This window comes from Stigmatopora nigra, chromosome 11 (assembly GCF_051989575.1).
Source record: "Stigmatopora nigra isolate UIUO_SnigA chromosome 11, RoL_Snig_1.1, whole genome shotgun sequence".
NCBI classification, from domain to species: domain Eukaryota; kingdom Metazoa; phylum Chordata; class Actinopteri; order Syngnathiformes; family Syngnathidae; genus Stigmatopora; species Stigmatopora nigra.
In genome coordinates this window covers 4,329,529-4,354,718 of record NC_135518.1, presented here as the reverse complement: position 1 = coordinate 4,354,718, position 25,190 = coordinate 4,329,529, and the positions used below count along the sequence as shown (strand labels likewise).

The 25,190-nt window shown below is 40.5% G+C and overlaps 1 protein-coding gene across 3 annotated transcripts in view; it reads right to left on the bottom strand.

Annotated features, from left to right (window-relative positions):
• Positions 1-25,190, bottom strand: part of bcl9 (BCL9 transcription coactivator) — a 37,694-nt gene that overhangs the window by 1,324 nt on the left and 11,180 nt on the right. For 2 of the 3 annotated variants that reach the window (XM_077728451.1, XM_077728452.1), the window contains exons 3-10: positions 15,354-15,799; positions 10,943-11,256; positions 9,404-9,511; positions 9,132-9,318; positions 8,783-8,879; positions 5,151-7,332; positions 3,213-3,485; positions 127-2,452 (exon numbers count right to left, since the gene is read on the bottom strand). In XM_077728451.1, the coding sequence (XP_077584577.1) occupies positions 1,410-2,452; positions 3,213-3,485; positions 5,151-7,332; positions 8,783-8,879; positions 9,132-9,318; positions 9,404-9,511; positions 10,943-11,256; positions 15,354-15,634 (4,485 nt within the window). In that variant the 5' untranslated portion in view covers positions 15,635-15,799 and the 3' untranslated portion in view covers positions 127-1,409. Of the gene's footprint in view, positions 1-126; positions 2,453-3,212; positions 3,486-5,150; positions 7,333-8,782; positions 8,880-9,131; positions 9,319-9,403; positions 9,512-10,942; positions 11,257-15,353; positions 15,800-25,190 lie in introns of those variants that run through there. The other variant, XR_013327893.1, reaches the window with a different exon arrangement.

The following is a 25,190-nucleotide window of genomic DNA, read 5'->3' as shown; positions in this document are numbered from 1 at the left end:
CTGCATCTTTTACACCCTGTATACAAAAAGGCAATTTTGTCACTTTTTGACCCCAAAACAATACTTTCAGAGTGTAAAAATGAAGCAAAAGAAATCTTTGGCAAGTCACATAACTGACCACATGAATATACCAAAACAATATCTTTTATTTGTAGTCCATCACCACAGCCCTGGTAGACTATTTGCACCAAAGCCAACGGAGAAACACATGACAAGCTTATACAACAGAGAAAAAGAGAGAGGAAGTCAACTGGATGGTAAAAAGCAGCGTGCGCAAAACATCGCTTTTCATACGGTTACACCAGATCTAGCTAACTCTAGTTCTATGTTACCTGGCATACCACCGTTCGTAGTCGACTCCACCGTCGAAGGAAATGTGGCGGGGGGATTATTGCTGTGGGAATGATTCACCCAGAGTCAACAAGAGAGCCGCAAAACAACTAAACTTGAAAAACAGGAACAAGAAACACACGTAGCACATCTGGGTATTAGCGATCTGACTAAGGAAGTCGTGGAAATTTTGGAGCTTGCGCGCTTTGTGTGATTAAAAATGAAAAATAAAAAGCCGCTTTCGGAAGCGGTTCCACGTTTGTGCTTTTTCTTTTTTTGTCATTTTTTTTCGCCTTAATAATACTATAATCTTAATGAGGTCATAGTTTGGTTTGTTATACACTGGAGTTACAAAGGAAATTAAAATAGACTAATATTCAAATAGCCCACCAATGGTAAACAGTACAGTATTTTTTGTTTTGAAGTCGTTGACGGCCATTTTGACGGGAGGAGACGTCCAAACCGTTGGGTTTTTGTCCGATGGATTGGACGTCTATACGCGTCAGTGGAAGCCAAAGAGTTAAGAGTCGAGGTCACTGAAAGAATGCCTACGCGCACACGCAGACTTGCGCACACATACACGCACTCACATGTATATACTGTACAGAAACAGTCAAAAAACAATGGAGACAAAAATGGAGTTCCACCCAAGTCCTCACAAAGCACATTTTTCTCTATCCCATCTGTTCAATCCTGTTCCATACCGCATTATTTTGTTGTTGTTGTTGTTGTTGTTCATGATCCGGAGAAGGGGGAAAATAAAGGATTGACATATAGTTAAACATCTCCAAGATTGTTGTCCATCTCCACCTATACCCCCCAAAAAACACAAAAAGAGTTTGTTCGTTTTTTTTTTTGTTTTTTTCTTGCGAAACCAATGCACAACAATTCCATACATTCTAAAGTTCGTAAGTCAAAATTGTTCTTGTGGCAAAAAGTACTCCAAAGTCCATTGGATAAAAGGTTCCGTTGATTCCAGGGTACATCCATGACTCGTGTTTGGATAATACTTCCTCACTTAGCCTTTCCCGTATAGAAAGATGTCTTACAAGGTTCCGGAACATTCCAGAAATTCCACATTAGAACATTCCAGGGCCCGGACTGAAACCCATGTCCATGTCACGTGGCCTCATCTGCCCCCCCATCATCATCGTCGTCTGTTGCGGGGGTCCGCCCATGCCCTGCAGTGACATCATCATGTTAGGGGAACCACCGGGACCAGGATGGGCCATCTGCCGGCCCTGCATCATCCCCCCGGGACCACCCGGAGACATCATCCGTGGCTGGTGGCCCATCATCCCTTGGCCCATGAACCCCGGTGGGCGCATGGAGTTGTGGCCCGGGTTGCCTATAGCCATGTCTTGGGGGCCCATGCCCCCGCCAGGTCCCCCCGGGATCCCTCCCATCCCCTGCATGGGTATCCCCATTCTCGGTGGTCCGTCACCCATCATGGCTTGCATTGGGAAGCCGGCAGGGTGCGGCGGTTTGCCTCCGGGGTTGTCGCCTCCCCCTCGGGGGAAGTAGGACAGAGTCTGGCTGGGTTTTTCGGACGGGATGATCCTGGACAGGTCAAACTCGGGAATGCCGGAAGCCCCCGGCCGCATCACCTCGTGAAGGTCCGCCTCGCTGAAGCCGCCTTGCATGTTGTTGAACTCGGGCCCCCCTGGGTTATTGGGCTTGCACATAACCCCGTCTGGCCCGCCACCGTGTGCCATGTTGCCCATCCGTCCTCCCATGGGCCCTCCTTCTCCCTGGAAGCCCATGGGGTGCCCGGGGAAACCTTGGTGCCCCGGCCCGTTGTGCGGCGAGAAGGGGCCCGGCTGGGACGGGGACTGAGTCAGCGGGTAGCCTTGGTTTCGGTGGGGGTAACCCAGACGTCCCTGCGCCATCATTGGAGGGTTGGCCATTCCGGGGTCTTGCGGGTTTGCCGGGATCATCATCCCGTGTGGCATCATACCGGGGCCCATATTAGGGGCGTTGGGAGAGGGCATTTGTGGGGGCATGCCATGAGAAAGGGGCTGGGATCCCATCGGATTCATGCCTAGGGGGCTGAGTGCTGGCATGGGTCCAGAGTTCACAGGTCCCATCATGCGGGGATTGCCTTGGTGGTTCATTGGCATACCTAAAAACAAACACAAAATCAATGACATGATCTGTACTGCAAACGTGAGAACTTTACTTTAGTGATCCAGGAATGCAGACTCTTTAGTCATGTATTCATCCCAGTAATGACTATTTAAACCCTCTTCCACTAGAGGGCAGAATATACATAGTGAGAACAGTCAGTACAGTAATACCATGACATACGAGTGCCCCAACAAACGAGAAATTTGATATATAAAAGGAAAATTCAGAGCAAAATGTTTGCCTTGAGATACGAGCATACCAGATGGTTCCTGATTCGGCCATCCCTTGCGTAAAGATATCTATGAGGACTGGGCCATACAGGTTGCATTTTTCAGTGTGTGTAAAGTAATCTAAGGGTAATTTCAGTTAAATTTAAAGTTTATGTTACGAGCACGTTTCCGTCAAGTGTCTCTCCTGTAATTTCTCTCTTTCGTCCGTGTTAAGACGCTAATAAGGATAATGTCACATTTTAGTATTGAAGATCAAAATGTCTACATCGGTATTTGTTAATTTGTGAGTAGGTAGTGAATTAGAATAAATACATGTTTTCTCATCGTAATATCCTGGTCTTGTGTTTTTTCGGAGTGGGAAGGGATTAATTTGTATTTAGTTCAAGAAAATTGATTTGAGATACGAGTTAATTGACAAACGAGTTTGGTCCCGGAATGTTTTAAGCTCGTATCTCAAGGTATTCCTGTAAAGTTTTTCTCCTATGAAATCAGCGGGGAAACGCTGTTGTACTAATGCAACATTACCATTGTTGTTAACTGAAGGCAGATTCGGAGAACGCGCCGGCGGCGAGTCGTCATCGGAGCTGGCGACAGTCTTGATGGCGTCGTGATAGAGGGGCGTGGAACTGGGCATGGCAAACTTTGACATGCGTGACATCATGATGGATAACGGGTTCTGGGAGAGCGTGGGCTCAGGCGGGATGGTGTAAGGGCTGCCCGACGGCACGTTTCCTGGCATGGACATCGGCCCACTCGGTGCGCCGGACGAAGGCGGAGCAGAGGCGGGGCCGTTGCCACCTGCAAGGTGGCAGATACAGAAACGTAAATCAAACTTTGAAATTTGCTGGTGCGTTGTTTTAACGCACAGTACACTGTACGACCACAAGGCGGAGACAGTAAACTGTGCATCTGTGTTGTGTCTTGGGTAGAAAATGGATAGGTCTGGATAGTGTTAGTATTCAGATAGTCATACCTCTACTGCCTCTAGGTACGACATTTTCAGGTTACGATTTTTTTATAAGCAAATGAGTGACTCGAGATACGAAAAAGATCCATGTTACAAAATCCTCCAAAAGTAAATGCACTTCCTTATCCGTTATTTTATTTTGAAAGTATTGTCACAGATATTGATTCTGACTTGAGAACATCGCTACCCTCTGCCGGGTTCTCATTGGCTGTCTCACAGCAACCACTATCCATGTTACAAGATTTTCTCTAAAATACCTGTTCACCTAAGCTAAATTTTCCCCTTATTAATGATTGCAATTCCCACTTTTAAGCGATTAAAAACTACAAATGCAAAGCCCCATTACAACGGCCGCGGAGGGAACTATTTCATGCTTGTTATTCATTTTAAGACATTAATAAAGAATTTTCTTATCATTTTCTCTCATGTTTGTTTTTCACATCATTCATACAAAATCGGGACCCGGACCAATTTTAAAGGGTTTAGTTGGCAGTTGTGTGAGGACAGTGGAATGAATTAGAGAATTTACATATAAAGTACTGGTCTACTTACAAAATTTTCAAGTTCCAAAAAAGTTCTGGAACCAATAATTTCATAAGTAGAGGTACGACTGAACTGTGTTTTTAAAATAAATTTAAGACTCAATTGAATCATTTATATCAAATGTATCGCAGTCAAAAAGTTACAACGGGGGTGGCAAATTGAACCCCCTAGTTCAATTTTCCTCGCACAAGAACGTTGTAGCTCATTTATACTATACATACAGAAAGAATCACATGCTTTTAATTTAACATTGGCACAGTAAAACCAAAACTTTAGTGAGTTGTATAATTGAGTGCATGGTCTACTGCACTTTGCGATATTTTGTGTCCGCACTCACATTCATCGTTCATAGGCAAAAGGACGCCGTCAATGGCAGCAATGAGTTATAAAGGAAGTGACCCAAAAGTGCACCAAATCAACAGAAAGTGACATGAAGCCAACAGGAAGTAACTGGGAAATGCCCCAAAAGCAATAAGCGACCAATGAACGGGAAGCAGTGAAAAAAAGATCCAACATTTACAAGAAGTGACCCATAAGTACCCTAAAATGGCAGAGAAGTAAGGAAAATTTAACTCATTTCCTGCCACTGTAATTGAAAGTGGGAGGCCTGGTTGTGGGTGCCATTGACAGTGCTGCACATCCAATTCATTTTGAACAGGAAGAGCAATTGAATCAATGTCTTTGGCGGTTCATTTACGGCAAACATGTGACTCCCGGTCCAAATGAATCTTTGCTGGTTATCATATTTTTTACATACTGTGGCTCTTTGCCTTGTTATTCTCACTTAAATCACCCAAATTCATCAGGGTCCATTTTTAGAATAGGAAAAAGTGTCATGGTGAATAATATAGTTTTAATTGTGTGTATGTGGCTCACAGTTTAAAATGTGTGCTCTTTGCGTCTAACTTGTTCGCCACCCCTGCTTTAAGGTAAATAATAAATGTGTACTATACCTTGCTCCATGTTGCCCATCATGTTTGGTGAGGTGAGACTAAGAGGGGGCTTGCCCCCTTGTTGGGGTACTCCAGGACTCTGCATGGGTGGCTTTGGTGAGGAAGCCCATCCCGGCGATGGATTGGGAAGCGAAGGAGACCTCATATGAACGGGGGAGGCTCCCGCCGAACCCATCATGGAGTGCGGCGACTTCATCGGCGCCGACGAAGGAGGCACCGGAGGGGCCTGGGGACCGGGGGGACCCGTGAGCATGCCGGCCAGCTGGGACGGCGTCTGAGGCGATTTGAGGTTTCCGGAGGGAGAGCCCATCATGGGAGACTGCACCTGCCTCAGAGGTGGGGATTTGAGTGGGTTGATGCTAGGGGAGTTGCCCCCGCCACCTTGGACATTCAGATCTGCTGGCTTGCGCCCTCTTTGGCCCTGCTGAGGGCCGGCATTAGGGGGCATGTGGTTCATGCGACCGTTGCCGCCCGTCGGTGTGGCTCTGTGCTCCGGGCCGAACGCTTGCTCCCCGTGTTGGCCCCTCATTCCTCCGGGGCCCCCTGGAAAGGGTCGACCAGGACCCATGGGAAATTCTCCGGGTTGCGGCTGTTCGGCGAAGGGAGGACCTTGCATTGCTCTACCTTGCGCAGCCATGGCTTCCATGGAGGGGCCTCCTCTCATTCTCATGATCTCATCAGGACTTATGTTCATTGGAGGATCTCGTAGCTTGGAAGGGTGCATGTGAGGTCCAGGACCGGGCCCCATGCCGAACTCGGGGCCCATTTCCCGACCCCCCATTCCCTGGAGCCTGGATGATGGGCTCATGGGACCGTCGCCGGGCATTCTCGGAAACATCCCCATGCTGTTACCGGGTTCCATTCCACCTCTTTGGTGACCCATCATCCTTTGCATGTCCATCATCATGCCAGGGGGTAGGCCCTTCTCGCCCATACCTTGGTGGAACATTGCTTCTTGGACCGCCTGAGGGTTTGGAAAGCGCTCCCCTCTACCACCGGGGCCAGAAAACATGTTGCCCGGACCTCCGGGAAACCCTCGGGGGTCCCCCATACGTGGCGGCATGTCGTCGGGCCACCCCATTCCAGGCCGCGGGGGTCCTTCCATGTCTGGATTGATCATTCCCGTGAAGCCGGGCATCCTTTGCAAGTGGGAGGACATGCCCCTCGGGCCAGGGCCGGGAACGGGGCCGGGACCCATACCCATGCGTTCTGGATAAGGGTCTTGCGGACCACTCGGTCCTCCCCACATTTCTCCTGGACCCATCTGATAGGGTGGCGGAGGTCCTCGTATCATGCCGCGTGGACCGTGGGGGTGCATCATCATGTCCGGAGGAAGAGGTCGGTGTTGCATTTCCTGCTTTTTCCGCTTCTCCTCATAAAACTCTTGCTGCAACTTCAACCACGCTACTTGTTCCGGGGTCATTTGATCACCGTCTCCACATCCGCCAGGGCCCCCCATGTGGGGACCCATTTCGTCCTGTGGAAAAGGAGGCATGTCTCTGGGAACGTGTGGCGGTCCGAAGGGCGGGCCTTGCGGGCGAGGTCCTCCCGGCCCGCCCGGCGGTCCGAGGCTTTGAGATTGAGCCATCATGGCCTGCAAAGGGCCGGGCTCCGACCTCCGAGGAGGGCCGTCGGGGCCTCCGTCATGGGGCCCGCCATGGGATTGCGGAGGTCCCGGGGGTGGCGCGTCACGGTCGTCTGGAAAAAGCATGCGTTGGATGTCTCGCAATGTCTGAAGTGAACGCTGGCGATGCTCCAACTGCTCTTGGGATAGACCTTCCGTGTTGGCCTCCATGTTTAAAAGCTCTTGAGCTAGCTGTTGCTGTTGTTGTTGGGGTGTCAAACCCGGCCCCCCGGGCCCCACGCCCGGACCTACTTCGACCGCTGTTGTAGCATTGAGGCCTGCCTCGGGTTGGCTCATGGGTGTCTGGTCAACTGGGCCGCCGCTGTTGTTGTTGGGGCTAGCGCCCGGGAGGTTTTTGGATTCAATATTTGTGCTCGACGAACCGTCCTGTGGAATAATGCCGGATTGGCTTCCGGGGTTTGCCGACTGGGGCGGGGTTGGCTCCGCCATGCCCGGTAAGGACGGTTTGGATCCGGGTTGGTGGCTCTGATCTTGGCCATGGGACGGCGTCTGCTGAGAAGGCTTGGAGTCACTTCGGAGTGCGTTTGCTGCATTGTTCTTTAACAAAATGAAGGAAAAAAACACTATTAGAACAAAGAAGTGAATACGTTTGAATGTGACACACGTCAAATATTAAACAAAGGGCGCACCAATCACAATTTTTGCGCTGATCATAGATTTGTTTTAAATGTCTGACCTGGTAATATTGAGTTTTGCCAATCCTAATTTTTTCATGCACCATAAATATTGCAATCAGTCTTGTTTTAATGTTAAAACAGTGGGCATTAACATAGATAACAGGTATTTAAACTGTTCATAAAGTAGTTCTAAAAAAAATAAAAAGTGGAAAGTTGAAAACACATCTTTCCGAACTAATAAATTCGCATTTCCTTTACTAAAAATAATGCAGCCGTATTTTGCAAATTCCAAAAAATAGATATATATTTTCTGGAGAAGAAAACTACTGAATATCATCAAGTCTCTTATTTTCTGCATCTTAATTTCTTTTAATGCCAGGACCATTTCAATGTTAGCCAGATCTAAGTGTTCACACAAACAGGTACTGCATTTACTCGCATATAAGCCGTACCAATAAAATAGCTGAATTTGACAATTTCTTGCCTATCAGCCATTCATAGTTTTAATAGGGAGTACAAATGTGTTACTTTGAAGGGAAAATCATCACACGTCTTATTTCTGAGATACTAATTCATCCTGTAATGGTTGTTTTCTAACTGCAAAATAACCAACAATAAATGTTACTTGGTCGTACCCTTGATTCACTCATCATTTTTTGAGTAACAAATACGGCTTATATGCAAGAAAATACAGTATTATGTGACGGAATGCACTCACAAAAGGTGTGGTATTGTATGGAAAATTAATGATGTACCATATTTTCACGACTATAAGGCGCACCGCATTATAAGGCGCACCCTCAATGAATGACATTTTTTCAATATATAAGGCGCACTGTATTATAAGGCGCACTGTATTATAAGGCGCACTGTCTATTTTGGAGAAAATTTAAGACTTTTAAGTGCTCCTTATAGTCGTGAAAATACGATAATTGCTATTGACTTCCAGGTATGAAGCAACCACTACACAGTCACCTCTAGAGCCAGCCATTGTTGATGTTTTGGATTTTTTTGTATAAAATCTTGCAGTGGGGAAGGAGCTATATGATGGACGATTTTGTAAACTAAGATGGCATCTGCATATTTAACAGTATTGTTTCAGTTCGGACGTTTGTGTTTTTTTAATATCCGACAGTGGTGGTTTATCGTTTTTGGATTTCTGTTTTTCCCATATATAAGGCGCACTGGATTATAAGGCGCACTGTCTATTTTGGAGAAAATTTAAGACTTTTAAGTACGCATTATAGTCGTGAAAATACGGTACTATTTTTATGTAATGGTGCGATGTGTCCCTTTATATATAATGTATATAAAGTATGTTAAATGAAAATTGACCCATCAAGGGATTGAATATAAATGTGTTTCTTTACCAGAAGGAGATGAGCTTTGTCTTTGCTGTTGGAGATGTTTTTCATGTGGAAGGTGATGATGTTTTCTGTATGGCCAGTGAGAACTGCATCAGCTGCCCTGAAAATAAGAAAGGAAAGCAGATTTGTATTTCAGCGGCAGTGGAAAGGACTGGACTCATCATGCCAAAAAGCAGCTGTTCAGCATGGGGGAAATGATTGTATTTTTATTAGCATCAGGCTTTAATTTCCATTTGTTTCTATTTAACTGACAAAGTTGTTAACATAACACACTTGTTCAACACTTCTTAATTTGACTCAGTTTGGTTTGTTCAGATGTTTTCGCACACTTTGCTTCAGTAAGCTTCCTTACTTGTTAGCCATCTCCGTAGTAAAGACATAGACGAGTTTGGAGCCTGCTTTTTGGCCACTAGGCGCTTCCGTCATGGCGCCTTGTCCTCCTATTAGATTGTGGGAGGGTGTGGAGGAGCGGCTGAGTCCAGCATTGGAGGTAGAATGGGTGACAGAGTCCAGCGGCTTCACGTCACTTGAGTTACAGTCTGTGGGGAAGACAACAAGACGGCTTTAGGATGTCTTGCCACTATTGACTCCGATAAACAGCTGGGTGCTCGAAAGCATGCTTACTGAAGAATCCTTTGTCATCTTCGTCACTTTCACCCCCGGAGCACCAGTCAGCTCCACTGTAAGGCTGCCTCCGCTCTGCCACGCACATCCTTTTCACCCGGCTACTATCTGTATAGACACACCAAAAAAACAAGAGTTATAGTTTCCTGCAGAGGGCCAATATGTCAGCCAACCCATAAAAATATTTAACTTACTGGATGGCATTGATATCAAGATGTCTAATCCATTTTGACTGGGAGGGGGATGGATTACACATCAAGAGTGCTGTCAACGGCAGTGAAACTAGAGCCGCCACGATTAATCGACTATTTGATCAAATGACTCGATGACTATTTTGATATTTGCTGATAGTGTTGGCAACTTATGACTTGAGGCGGATTCAACATGTAGCAAGATACAAGATTCCATTCAGAAACAATATTGAAAGCCATAAAAATTCAATGACAAGTTGGTTCTTTTTGGAAGCGACATGATTCGATTCAAATTTTAAGTGACAATTGTTGCTTGACTACATTAAAAAAATGTCCAGACAATTATAAAATATTTTTTATGACATTGTTTAAGTATTTCCAGAAAGGTAAAAACAAAAGCATTTTTTTCCTAATGGCTCAATAAGAAATTAAAAAAAAAATCATAAAGCAATTTTTTTTAAATGACATTCTTAAAGTATTTCCAAAAAGGTCAAAACAAAAGCTATAAGAAATATATTTAAAAATGGGTGGCATCAGAAAATTTAAGAAATAAAAACAAATTATATTTGGTCGGAAATAGAATGCAAATTTTCAGAGTAAATATAACCTACTGCTATGGTGATCATTGAATGTTGTGGGTGCAATTCCCATGTCTTCCATAACCAAACTTTTTGCCTGTGCCATAGGAACTTTCTGTTTTAATACTATTGTTTGTAGAAAATAACATTACTAAACATTTTTAGCCAAATTTGGGCCAAAAATGTTCACCCACTTGTTTTACGTAGGTTAACCTTAATACTTTTTTTTACCCAGTTAAGATGCCTAGCAATTCTGTTCTGCATAGTTTTTTTTGAGTTCTTTCCCTTCTCCCTTTAACACATTGCCAATGTATCAGATCTGGACTATACAGTATATAAATTAAAAATAATCAGGAGACTTAGATAAAGATTGCTGTAAAAAGATGGGCGATCTCTAAATTATCTCTTTAAAATGGTTAAAAACAAGACAGATTTACAAGTCAAATTTGTTTTCTTCATTTGAAATGACATTAGTGCAGGCCTTTTAACTTTGTTCACATGGTCAAAATTTTATAGCACCTTTAATAATGTAAAATTGATGAAACTTATTATATCCATCCCCCAAATCAAAAGTAGATATTTGGGAAATCCTTAACTACAAAAAAGCATTCAAGCATTGCAGATTTGGTTTCATTCTTTCCACGGCATGAATTTAAACCTTTCATTAGAAAGAAAGATGGCATGTTTTACCAATAGAATCATGGGCGCTGGCAGCAAATCATTACAAAGTCGGTGAGTAATATTAGCTGCTTCACAAGAATTCAGCTTACCCTTTTCCTCCGTGCTGGTCGTTCCGCTCTCTGGTTGTTCGAAGGACTCCACCGATGTGCTTCGCTCCCGTTTGACTTTGACTTTGGAGCCGGAGCCCGAGGTCAAACTCTGTCCGTTCTTGAGGCCGATTCCTCCCGCCACGCTGGGTGCACCTTTGGTACCCAGGTTTTTGGGATCGCAGGGCGAGGGCTGCGATTGGCTGCCACCGCTCCCTGGCTTGCCCTGATTGGGCATTTTTGAGTCCATTTGGGAGGCGGTGGACGGGGACATGACAGGAGGGGAGCGGACCATTGCCTCCGTCTTAGGTTTAGGGCTGGCAAGACACAGAAGATGTGAAGTTAGCAGGACTGGTTATTGTGCCTTGAAGCGCAGTGCAATATTATCCAATATGACAAAGGCATATAGCAAAATTGGGTGATGCTTATTTCTTTTACAGGCTGAAGGCCTGTCACGTCGCCATTCAGTTCGCTGTCCTTGTGGACACTAACTTTGAAGCTCTGTAGCATGGGTTGGTATCTATTGATCCTTGGAGTCCAATTATTTTGGATCAAGGATTCCTAATTAACTGCAGACTTATTGCTACCTGAATAGCCTCTAGATTACGTTTCAGCCTGGGGCAAAATAATCTGGAAAAAAAAATCTATCATGACTCGGATCATTTTATCTCATCATATCAATATGCCACGATTTAAAAAATATTACCGTATTTTCACGACTATAAGGCGCACTTAAAAGTCTTAAATTTTCTCCAAAATAGACTGCGCCTTATAATCCAGTGCGCCTTATATATGGAAAAAACAGAAAACCAAAAACCACCACTGTCGGATATTAAAAAAAAAACACAAACGCCTGAACTGAAACAATACTGTTAAATATGCAGATGCCATCTTAGTTTACAAAATATTCCATCATATAGCTCCTTCCCCACTGCAAGATTTTATACAAAAAAAATCCAAAACATCAAAAATGGCTGGCTCTAGAGGTGACTGTGTAGTGAATACTTCATACCTGGAAGTCAAAAGCAATTACCGTATTTTCAAGACTATAAGGCGCACTTAAGTGTTAAATTTTCTCCAAAATAGACAGTGCGCCTCATAATACAGAGCGCCTTATATATAGAAAAAATGTCATTCATTGAGGGTGCGCCTTATAATGCGGTGCGCCTTATAGTCGTGAAAATACGGTACATTATTTGGTCAAAAATTGTACAACAATTGTGATAGCTTATCTCCCCAGTCCCTTTAGAATTGACAGAAACAGGACCTATCACAAATGTTAAATGCATCAAGTGGTGCTCCATCCTAAAACCGTTTAGTATAAACAGAAGCAGCACAGCGCCAACTATATTTTTGCTGACACGGTGGAGAGTAAGTAGCATGCCCGCCTCACGGTTCTGAGATTGAATGGAACCCAAGTTGCATCTGAGCAGGTGACCGTTGCTTTACTTTTCTGAGTCTCACTCTAGTTTGAACATGTCCAGGGTGCTTTGGGGAACCCCTTTTAATTTTTGTATTACATGATAAAACCAATAAGAATTTGTCTACACATGTTTTCACTGTTAATAAACGGAAATGGGTTTTTCCTAACCAAAAACCCTAGATGACCAAGGAGACACATGCACTCATCAAATGCCGTAACATCAGGTGTAAAAGTTGTTACGCAGCCTTTATTTATAAATGGGAGACTTAGACGTCTATTTGTCTAATAGATGGCGACAATCTACCTTTTTTTTTTTGCAAAAGCCATCCCTCTCCAAATAGCCTTTGGCAAGTTTATAGGGTAATAGTAGTATTATTTTTTTTGTTTAAAGTTGCTCCAGGGTAACGAGTCCGCCGAGGAAGCACTATACTTGCTCAAGAAGAATGGAATCTGATGATGATAAATCAAACTTTGAAATTTTTTTGATAAAGAATTAGACTAAGGATTTAAAATTGCAAATTCCATTTGTATTCATATTGGTAGAGTTTGTTTTACTAGGTTTCCCGTACCATATGTTGTGACTAAATGTTTTGTCATGGCGACATATGTTCAGCATTTGCCAGTTACCAGTAGTGGTGCAATGCTTGGTGTGAGCTGAGAAAAACTAAAAAAAAATGTCATACCAAGTTTTTAGTCATAAATTATGGATGCGCATTACAGTGTTCCCTCGCTTATCGCGGTTAATGGGGACCGGGACCCCCCGCAATAGCTGCATTTCCGCGAAGTAGGCGTGCCCTTTCAAAAATGCTTAAAAAAACGTATAACACGTGCACAAAAGCACCACCAAGTAAAAACATCATAGTAGTCCGGATGGAGGATCTTCTGCAGGTTTTTTTCACGTAAGAAACATCGTTATTGGGAGTTGTGAACATTGTTTTTTTGGGCCTGTAAACAGCTATGACGTCATCAATGCGATTCCTGAACTCTCACCATGTTATTGACCATTTATATTTTGTTTCCACCTCTTGTAAAATGATGTAATTTATAATTTTAACTTAATATCTTTAAATCTTTTTTTTTCCTGAAAAAAATCTGCGAAGCTCTGAGTCCGAGATAGCTGAAGCGCGAAGTAGCGAGGGAACACTGTATACTCGAATAATTACGGTAAGTTCAACCTCATCCAAAACACTCTGTGGCAAGAATATAACATAGCAGACATAACCGAATAGAAATGAGTGCGGCTGATTTCCTCACACGCCTGCATGCTATGAAAGCAGCTCAGTCTCACAGAGTAGGACAAATCCAACTTTCAGCGAACTTTCTTGCCACACCCTAATCCCTCCCTCCACATTCTGGTACACACTTGTACAAGCAGCAATGCCAACAAGTCCAAAAAGCCCAAGCGTAGTAGCCTGCCTGGCTCACTCTACTATGTACAAACAGACGGGAGAAAAGCAAGGGAGTGTTTTGGCAGCCCGGGGCGCTCTTTCCAGAGACTGGAGCGGCAAACGTCCAAAGACAATGCACTCCTTGAACCCGAGGACATTTCTGGATCACACAGGTTGGACCCCAATTGACTCTCTCCGACAGTGTGACATACGCACACATTGGAGAAATGAAACACCATTGAGAACTATTGGCTCCCTGCTTGTATGTTTTATTTCATCTTCAATTTTTCCCTGCCATTGACAGCCGTAGAAGTCTAACTCTTAAACTGAAAGGAGTGGCAGTGAATGCTCATCTCTAATGCCATTGACGAAGGCAAACTTAAGGAAATAAGTCACGAAAAATACAAACATTATTATCTTATTCACAAGCATGAGGGTTTCATGTAACAATTTATGCCAGAAAAGAAAATATTTTATATAGTGCAGAAAGGGGAAATCATTAAATATTCTTATTTATTATACATCATTTTAGTTTAAAACTGGAAATGTACTTTTTTTATTGTGAATGTTTTAATCTTACTTTTTCAATATTAAATTAGAATTTAAGAGTACGAATGCGATACTTTCATTTATATTTTAGATAAGATGAGAAAATACTTTTAAAAACTAAATAACAAACTACATACTCTGTATTTAACTATACATTTTTGATAAAATATTTTAAATAAGGGAGTTTTAAAATGTGTTAGTTTTTACTACACACACACATATATATATATATATATATATATATATATATATATATATATATATATATATATATATATATATATATATATATATATATATATATATATATATATATATATATATATATATATATATATATATATATATATATATATATATATATATATATATATATATATATATATATATATATATATATATATATATATATATATATATATATATATATATATATATATATATATATATATATATATATATATATATATATATATATATATATATATATATATATATATATATATATATATATATATATATATATATATATATATATATATATATATATATATATATATATATATATATATATATATATATATATATATATATATATATATATATATATATATATATATATATATATATATATATATATATATATATATATATATATATATATATATATATATATATATATATATATATATATATATATATATATATATATATATATATATATATATATATATATATATATATATATATATATATATATATATATATATATATATATATATATATATGATCTTTGTTGTGGATCAAAATGACATTTTGATTTCACTTTTGGACAGCATTCATACATCTACATAATATTCATATTCAAACTTTTCTGAGGACATTTTTAATTCATGCACATTTCCAGCTCTCATGGGGGCCCAGAACACGATACATAACGTGACTTATACATGAGCAGACTAATTTCAAAAGTAATGTGTCTATCAAAACAATGTTCGTGTCAGCCGTACCACTTTTACAAGGTCGTGAAAACGTGTCCTACCAGCCAGCTCACCTTTGTGTGTTGGTGGATGGGGAGTTCTTGAGCCGATTGGAGTGCATTGATGGGGTTACCAGTACGACAGAACAGGGTGAAGTGAGGTGCTGGTGCGGACTGCCGGCGTGCGCTAGCGGCGCCTTGGCGCGGACGTTTCTGGAGCCGGGATTGGTGAGGTTGCTGAGGTTCCCTCTTGTGTCCTTGGCGTCCTCTCGCTCCTTCTTGCCACGTTCCTTTTTACCGAAATGGGTCGCTGCTGTACCTGCCGCCGCTGGCCTCTCCTCTTGGACCTCCAACATTCTCCCTCACGTCCTCGTCTGTGTGAGGTTGTGCGCCCACCTTGGTGCGTGTCTCTTCGTGCCACAATGGGGAAAAACAATAAGAATAGTCCAGGGAGAGGCTTTGCTTCTTTGTCCTATCTTTAGGAAACTCCTCAAGGGGGCTTTCAATGGCCCTCAGGCACACTAAGGAGAAAGAGAGCACGGAAAACATAACTTAACAAAAAAAAAGACAACATCGGAAGATAACCAGAGTGAGTTAAATAGGTACAGTAGAACTTAGCTCGATTACGGTGTGGATTTTGACTAAGCAAAGATGGAATAGACTAGTGATCAATTGATATGGGTTTTTCAGGACCTATATCGAATAGGAGTAGTTGGAGGAGGCCGGTAATTGATATTTGGGGCGAATATTCATTTGCAGTAAAAGTGTAAAATGAAAAAAAAATAAGACACAAATCCATCTTACTGCCTGGAATTTTTATGACATTTCTCCCAGGGAGTCAGCAAAAACAAACACCTTTTCTTCAGTAGCATCGTTTCCGCATTATTTATGCAAATCCTGCTTTGCAACTCTACCGCAAAGAACTATTTCTTCTATCCTCGCTCTCAATCAGCTCTGAAGCTCTCTCCACAATTTCTTCTTCACGGTTTTAATTGTTTTTTTTAGGCCAAATCCACTATCTTTGCCTTTTTGGGAAATATAAAGCATGGATGTCAAACTCGCAGCCCATGGGCCAGATCCGGCCCACAGTATCCTTTTCTGTGGCACGTTAAAGCGCAGTATTTTCTTGTATTTTAGTTATCTCCACGTATAAGCCGTACCGTATTTTGCCATTTAATATACCCGGGTATATTAAATGTTTTTTGCTACTTTCGAGCCTCTCGTTTATGCACCATTTAATATACCCCTGCCATTTAATAGACCCGGGTATATTAAATGGCAACGCAGCTTTTTTGGCAAGATTTATATGGTATACATGGGGGCATAATTATAGATAAAGTTCATCAAAAGTCATACCAAGAGGCAAGTTAAGTGTTCAACCAGCCTACCCTACATGATTTAGGAATGTGGGAGGAAATCAGAGTACCCGGAGAAAATCCACGCAAGACTGGGGAGAAGATGCAAACTCCACACAGTGAGAAACTGCATATGATCGAACCCTCAACCGTAGAATTAGGAGACTAACGCGCAAACCAGGTGGCCGCCTAAATTAAATGTAGATGAAAGATTAATATAAAACAGCACATGTACAACTAGGTTTAGATCTTTCCACTTTTTGTGGACAAAAACATCTCCACGACAGACGCACAGCAAGCCGACTTGTTGTTCATCAGACGTTTAAGAAAGCAACAACGGGGGATCATTTTTCGAACATTCTTCACTTGCCATTGATGACAGACACTACAAAATGCACAGTTAAGTCAATTCAGAAGCTGACGGGCGAAGGTGGCGCCACACCCCAAGTTAAACCTGACACACGCAGAATGTTAGGAATGCCGGGCGGCGATACAATTGATCAACGCTGACAATGTGCCATGTGGCAGGCAATCTTGATGTGTGTGAGGAAAATGGCCACCGGAATGTGAATTTCTATCAATTAATTTATTTCAGCATAGAAATTCTAATCGAAATGTGTTTCAACATCATGACTCGGCGGCAACAACTAAGGTTGTGAGAATAAGCAGTTCGGAAAATGAATGGTTTGCACTAAAGCATATCTGCACTAAAACTTAAAAAAATGTTATACAGTAATAACTTGACATACGAGGAACTTGAGATACGAGTAAATTCCCAAGAAAATATTTGCCTTGAGATACGAGACTATTTTTGAGATGTGAGCATTCGAGACAGTCAGGTGGCTTAGACGCGAGAGGCTGCTTATGGTTTCAGCTGTACTTTCTCGCCGCAACTCCCTCGTGTAAAGATCTCTACGAGCACTGGGCGGAGCGATGCATTCTTTCCATGTTTTTTGCCCATTTGTTAGTGCAGAATAAAGGGAACAACAATGAGTCCAAAGCGAGCAGGTGTAATGAAGAGTTGTGCATAGAAATGGCATATGACGACAATTGTTATTAAGCACGAAATAATTGAAAAATATGAGTGGCAGTCCTGCATTGTAGCCTCCGCCAAACAGGAATGGAACGGCAGAAATATTCATTTTTAGTCTATAGTGTAAAAAAGAAAAAAATACATGCTATATGTTATTGAAATTTACACCAAACAAAATGTATATGTAACTTTGCATGGAATGTGCAGTACTATCGTATCTCCATACAAAAAACTAATTTTATATTAGTTATGGAAATTACATTCTTCCTAAAGCAAAATCATTTCTATATATATGTGGAACTGAATTAAATCAACTGTAATCCAACTCTACAGGACTTTTAGCATTTTGGGGGCGATATGCTACATACATTTTCTATTCTTAAAATACTATTATGAAAATAAACTTTGTTTTGAATTGCTTCTATTGCATGATTTTATTGTAAAAAATCCAACCAGATTATTTAATAATATTTTTGTCATTTTGCAAATAGGAAAAGAAAATTAAAGACTATAAAGAGTCTATAAAGAGGCTCAAAATTATTAACACATCTCTAAATAATGAATCAATGACCAAAGTATGATGATCGATTAATTCTACCCGATTCATGCTCGAACTGTTTTGAGCAGACTACTGAATTTTCCCTGATATTTTGGTGCTTTCCTTATTGCGCCGTTTATCCAAACAGTGTAAATTGGCCACATAAGGCCTCTCTGTTCTTGGGCTGGCGTTGCCTCCTAACGCTCACGTGCCTTTGCGATACGTGTGCGATGTGGACGTAAATCACTTGGCTTGTAGTAGACTGTTGAGAGATTAGCGCTCACTGCTGCTGCTGCTGTAGCAGGAGTCTTGTTTTTCTTTCTGCTCATTCCCAGTGACAACCCCCACCCGCAAGCCACTAAAGCCTTCCTCGGGCGCGCAAAAAAAGGTCCACCTCCTTCCCCAGGAGAACCCCGCAGCCAGTTACAACGTGAAGCCTTTGGAAGAGCTCCGAAATATTTGGGGGATGACAAAGTCCTTTAGCTGAGCTGCCTCACATTCTCATGCAATCTCCGGCGCAAAGACCTTACACCTTAACTCTTTCAGGGCCATTGGCAATAATATAATCACTTTTTTTCCTCTTTCTCATCCTTCTGGCGTGAATTTAAACATACTTCTCACTAGTAGATGTGAATTTTTGTCAGGACAATCTCCCTACCCCCCTTCCAACGGGATTGCTCCCACACTCGAACCGAATTCCCCCACTCACTCCCGCTAGAAGGATGTCTCTCGGTGGCTCAAAGCATTGTGGGAAAACCCAGCGGTCAATCCCTCTTGGGACTATGCAGACCTCTTGGAAGCATGAAGCAAGCGTTTACATTACAGGCATTGCTATTTGTAAATCATTTGCAAGAACTTTATGATATCAAAAAGAAGCCTCGTATGTGGGCATCAGCAGTCAAGGTGGGCAGAGGGAATTCCCATATTTTTTTTATTGTGAGAAAAAAAAACCTTTTTCAATTTAATTTAATTATTAATTCATCTTTTGTGTCGCTTATCCTCGCGAGTGTCACAAACAAACAATAAAAAATTACATGTAAATTATTTTTTTGTTTGTTTCATGTTTTCAAAGTTAAGAGGAAAGAGTCTATTATATTTAATTGCTTGGAGACAGTGTGGAATTAAAAAATGTATTTTTTAAAAAAGCCTCTTGATGTTATTTTATTCACTTTGATATTCACTTTTTTTATTATTTCTTTTTAAGTCAGCTTATTTAAATTTATTAAATCATTTACAATTTTATTTAAAAAATAAATAATAAAGAACTTAAATAAAGAAAGTGGCGTAAAATAATAGTAATTAATACAATTATAATAAGTTTAAGAACAATAAATAATAGAAAAATCCCCTTAAAAATACAGTAAAGTAACAGCCTTGATGCATTCACATCTTAGCAACTGGGAGGGACCACTTGGCAGTAGAAATCAAAACCTCATGATATGATAGGGTTTGTGATACAAGGTCTCATGACAATGATTATCTCACGATATGGAAAACAACAATTAATGATCCACTAGTCAGGAAATCATTCTAAAATGACTAATAACAATAACCAACTAATAACCAGAACAAACAAGCTCATTTCAACCTTCTTCGGTGAATTAGTCTTCCCTCAAATGACACGACTTTACTTATCGCGAATTCACTACTGTGATTCTTTTTCTGCTATTAGTTATTACATTTTTTCTTTAAGTTTATAAAAATGTGAAAATCCACACTAAAACTCATAAGCGGAAGCCAGTTTTACTACTAGGACTCGGCACTGAAGAAGAAAAGAAAGGTAGTTATAATAGGGGTGACCCTACTTTGCGGCTTTTCGATTATCGCGGCCACGTCTGGTCTACATTAACCGCGATAATCGAGGGATTACTGTATTAGCATTAATATACCACATGCTAGAAAAATGGAACATTATCAATAGCTACGCAATGATACCAGTTTTTCTTCCGCCTGACTTTGGTGCAGGAAGTCTGTGTTCGATTCCAACTCGTGGGCGGTGTGATAGTCAGGGTGAGTGATTTTCTGTGTTATGGTTCCCTGTGATTGACTGGCAACCAATTCAGTACTATGACCCTAGTGAGGATAAGCCGGTATGGAAGATGAATAGTCAACACGGGTGTTTTGATACTGATTATTTGACTGTTATCAAGAAGTTTGTCCAATACTAATTTAATGGCCCTCTTTATATGAACCAGAAAAAAATAATGCAAAATAATCAAATCGGGTTTTTTTTGCAAAATAGTGAGCTCTTATGGCACCTTCTCAAATATGCTCTTTAAAACCATGTTACTGAAAACACCACTGGGTAGGATCTGATCTTCTAACCAAATCCCATACTGTCCAATACTACAAAATTAGCCATACAGTATGCACAATTTTTGCTTTACCTCATTTGGAGTGTAATAAAGTGATTTAAAACCATCCACATTTGACTGTTTACGATCTTCCAAACTAGACAATTTTCATTAGTACCATGGTGTATACTTAAAAATGTAACCGCAGACACACCTAAACATTTTTCAATCTGCCATTCCAAAATCCCAGTCCTAATATCAACAGTTTGACACTGATAGAAAATAAATCTGCTGCACCGTGCTGTTTGCTGCCCCTTGCCACTCCATCCATTCATATTTTTCATTATTTATCAGAGAAGTGTCATGAGAATAAGAAACCCAACTAATGTCGTTATGCAGCCCAAGCGCAACCTTCCACCATCCCCCCCACCCCCCTTCATAAAAGGCAGCACTCTCAAGAGCCAGACTGTGTCCCTGAATTACCCTAGTTTGCACGAGTGTGTCATTCCGGAGGAATTTTAAACACACTGGCTAAGACCTGCCCAATTAAATATACAGGCGCAGATAAATATATGCGTGCTTATACACATACGGCGACAGCCACCAGTCACTACTTATTTGTCCTAATAACATTGGGAAAATGCACCATAGATTAGGCTCATCCAAAGTGGGGTCTTTTTTTCCCCCCTCTTCTTGCCACGTGCTAAATATGCGAGCGGGAAAGTCGGTTTGGTATCAATTTAGCATCCGTCAATCATTAAAAAAGTCTACTGGACTTCTGGTTATTTGACATGATACACATACATGTTAAAGACATTCAATGATAACTTTAGACTACAAAGTACAATGTGGGAAGAGTGCATGGATATACTATAATCTACTTGGTTGGTAACTTTTTCCAAATTTTGACTCGAAAAGATGGCTATACAGTCATACCTCTACTTACGAATGCCTTGAGGTAAGAAAGTTTCAGGTTACAATTTTTTTTATATGCAAATGAGTGACTCGAGGAACAAAAAAGATCTCATTTTCTGAACCGCTTTATACTCATTAGGGTCGCTGGGGGTGCTGGAGCCGAACCCAGCTCATTTTTGTGTGTTTCCTTACATCTTTCATACAAAATTGGGACACCGACCAATTTTAAAGGATTTAGTTGGTAGTTTAGTGAGGACCATGAAACAAATTAGAGAATTTACATATAAAGTACACCTCCACTTACGAATTTTTCAAGTTACGAAAAAATTCTTGGAACCAATTAATTTCGAAAGTAGAGGTATGACTGTATCAGTCGTTAAAATAGATGGAATTGACTATCTTTTATATCGAAGTCTATAGAAGCCGTCTCAAGCATTGACATTAATTTATACCTCTCATCAGCATTTATGAATCTTTTTATCATTGACAAACATAGCCATCTTTGCCTTTGAAATTATTTTTCTCTTTAAATATATTGGGATGAATAAAAAAGACATTGGTCAAGATTAACAGATTACAGGCAGCACGGTGAAAGAGTAGTGAGCACAAAAAAATGTGTCCAACTCATCTGGAATGGGTTGCGCAGAAAGCGTATACATGTAGTAATATTTCTTAATCAAAGAAAAAAAATAATATTCAGTTGCAGTCTTATAAATAGGAAACATGCACAAATCATTTATTTTTTTGAGCTTTTTATCCTAACAAAAGTCACATCATTTTTAAGGGATCAATCAGCGTACCGTGCATGTTTTTGGAATGTGGGAGGAAACAGATTTGATCTCAGTCTTTTAGACTGTGGCTTAAGAATTAATAACAAGTGTTTGGATGTGAGCTTTTTGGATTCTTTTCCAAAGCTCCAAAAAGTCTTTAGATGTGAGCCCAGCATTAGTTGCTCACAATTACCATAAGTGACGTAAACACGGAGTAGCCGTCAATCGATACCCGCAAGTGCTTTTAATTAAATTTGTGCTTTCAAAACTCATCACCTGACTGAATGCATCAAGCTAGCGTCAGATCAAACGCTATTGATCCTTAAGTGCCGATTTAACATGTTCCTTAGGTGGCGCTTTCATATTCATGTGATGACAGAAGTCAACTGTTCGTGCTTTTTGTTGGGTCCTTTCAATGCGAGGATGACGTCCTAGCGGATGAGGCGGTCAGCAAAAAAGTGGATGAATATGAAAACGTGCCTGGGGTAGCAAAGGTTTCCATTGTTTTGACTGCTGTTTCAAGCTTTTTCCAATGAATGATGATTTTCAAAAGAGTACCACGCCTTGTAAATAGATCATTTATATGTAAGCGAGGCATGTTTCATCTTGTTTGCTGTTTACTAGTCGTCTCGTTTGTAAAAACAGACGTTAAAATTCTGTCGAGCTACATTTGAGCAGAAATGCATACATACACTTGTGTATATTTTTGTAAATAGGCATACAGGTTTGAGATGTCAGGCTAAATTGCCCCTAGGTATGGGTGTGTGTGTGCATGGTTGTCAGTCTCTTTGTGCCATGCCATCGACTGCCTCCAGCACCCCTCGCGATCCTAATGAGGATAAAGCGGTTCAGAAAATGTGATGAGATGAGAGCTTCATTTGAATTTGATCCGGAAACAGAGAGTTGGCACTCGTGATTGACTTTCTTGGGCCGCACAAGTTGATGTGGCGGCCCAGATTTGGCCCCCAGGCTCCCAGTTTGAGACCTGTGGCCTAACAGATGATTGGCGAAGAGGTTGTATGTCAATCGGTATTGACTTCCAGGTATGTGAGGCACGAACAGAGAAGGAAGGCACTTTGGCTGAATTCACTCTTTTTGAAGGGAACCACAGTCACCTCTAGAGCCAGCACTAACTTTTTTAACCCAGGCAGAAGAAAAACAAAATTTCACTTAGTAGACACCAATATGAAGTTGTAAGATTGTATAAAAGATAAATTACTATTCAATTGTTCATTTCGTTAATTCATTTTCTTTCCCACTTATCCTCATAAGGGTCGAGGGCGAAATTACTAATTTGTTCAATAATACAGGTTTGCATTGAGTTTTTTTTAGCATAGGTCATGATCAAATGATCTCACTCAGCCCCTCCTAGTTTAAATAGACATCAATAACCATCAAGGGCAACTCATTTTAACATTAAAGGAGTCGGAAGACTGAAGGTTGGAGATCCATTTCCTTTGTTTCAGTATTCCAAGTAGTAATATGCCAGCGTTATTCCGCTGTCAATGGTAAAACAGTCCATTTTTAAACCAAGTTCGGTTGACTGCAATGAGGCCTTTCAAAAGACAACAACTCAGCATAAGTGGACCCTTCCTGTTCAAGGCAGGTGGACAAACACTAGAGAAATATGTCTATCTGTTCTTACGACTTCCCTGCAGACCTGGAGAGCACCAAACCCAAAGAGAAACATTTTTTTAAGGTAACACCCATAAATAACAGAACCTCAAAAACACAGCACACTAAATTGTACTTCATGTTGGAAAATAGGCTTAAGGGACCTTCATAAACATACTACAAAATGCTGCCATCAGATACGTTTTTACTTATTAATGTAAGCGTTAGCAGCGGCACACTTGGCGGTAAATAAACTCCCCATTGGTTCTCTCAGCCCGAAAACAAGACACAACATTTTGTCCGCCCTGGAACTGGAATTTCAACTCCTTCGGAAGAATAAAGTGATGGAGTGCAGAATATTTGATTTTACCTCTAGATTTTATCTCAGCCGCTAGTTGTCGCGGTAAAATAGTGGCCGCCATTTGCTCGATTTGTTATGTAGTGGGAAGCCAGGTTTAAATGAAAGTCTTAGTCATGCTAAGCCAAGCACCAAAAAGAGTTTTGTGTTCACACAGACCTTTCTTTACAGGATTTAATGTAAAGATATGTAAAATAGGGATTTTAATCTTGTAATTTTACAATTTCTTTCTGGTAATATCACATCAAAAGAAGTTTTGAAGTCAGAAATTCTCCAAAAGTCTCAGGCCATGAAACCCAAGCAACTTCCGATTCATAATATGAAAATAGCAATATAATATTACAATTATTATTATTATATACATTATCTTAAAGGTGTAAGATGTAATATTATTACAGAAAATTTAAATTTAAACAATAACATTGCTTAATTTTATTTTTTGTAGTAATTAGTTTTTTAAAATTTTAAGATGTAAGATTACTTCAGAAAAATAAAATGTAAACTATAATATCGCTATAACATATCTTAATGATAATACAGAATAATAGACGCCAACTTATAAAAAGTACAGGAATTAAAAAAATAAAAAGAAAATTATTTTTTATAAATAATTATTAGCGGGGGAAATCACAAAGTAGTGAATTCGCAATAAGTGAGGATGTGATAATCGAGGGATTACTGTAGTTTGTATTATAGTGCACAATATATATACATTTGTATTTTGTCTGTTTAGCTTTACACGTTTCCCCACTTGGAGTGTAATCAAGCGTTTGAACATTGAACTATTTAAGGGACAGTTCAAAGTCTACCAAATTATTCATCATACATCCAAATCTGTACCAAAACACAATCAATACAATATGGATTGGTTGTGTTTTGGTACTGGTTTTGCTGGAAACAAAACGAGTATAGGCTGGATTTCTTAGCATCATTTCAAATAAAAATGGCGCTGCTGATTCCAAAAGATGATTTTTTTTTCATCAACAAACTTGACCTCAAAATTACTAGCCCTTCTGGGACAGTTCAAGAAATGTT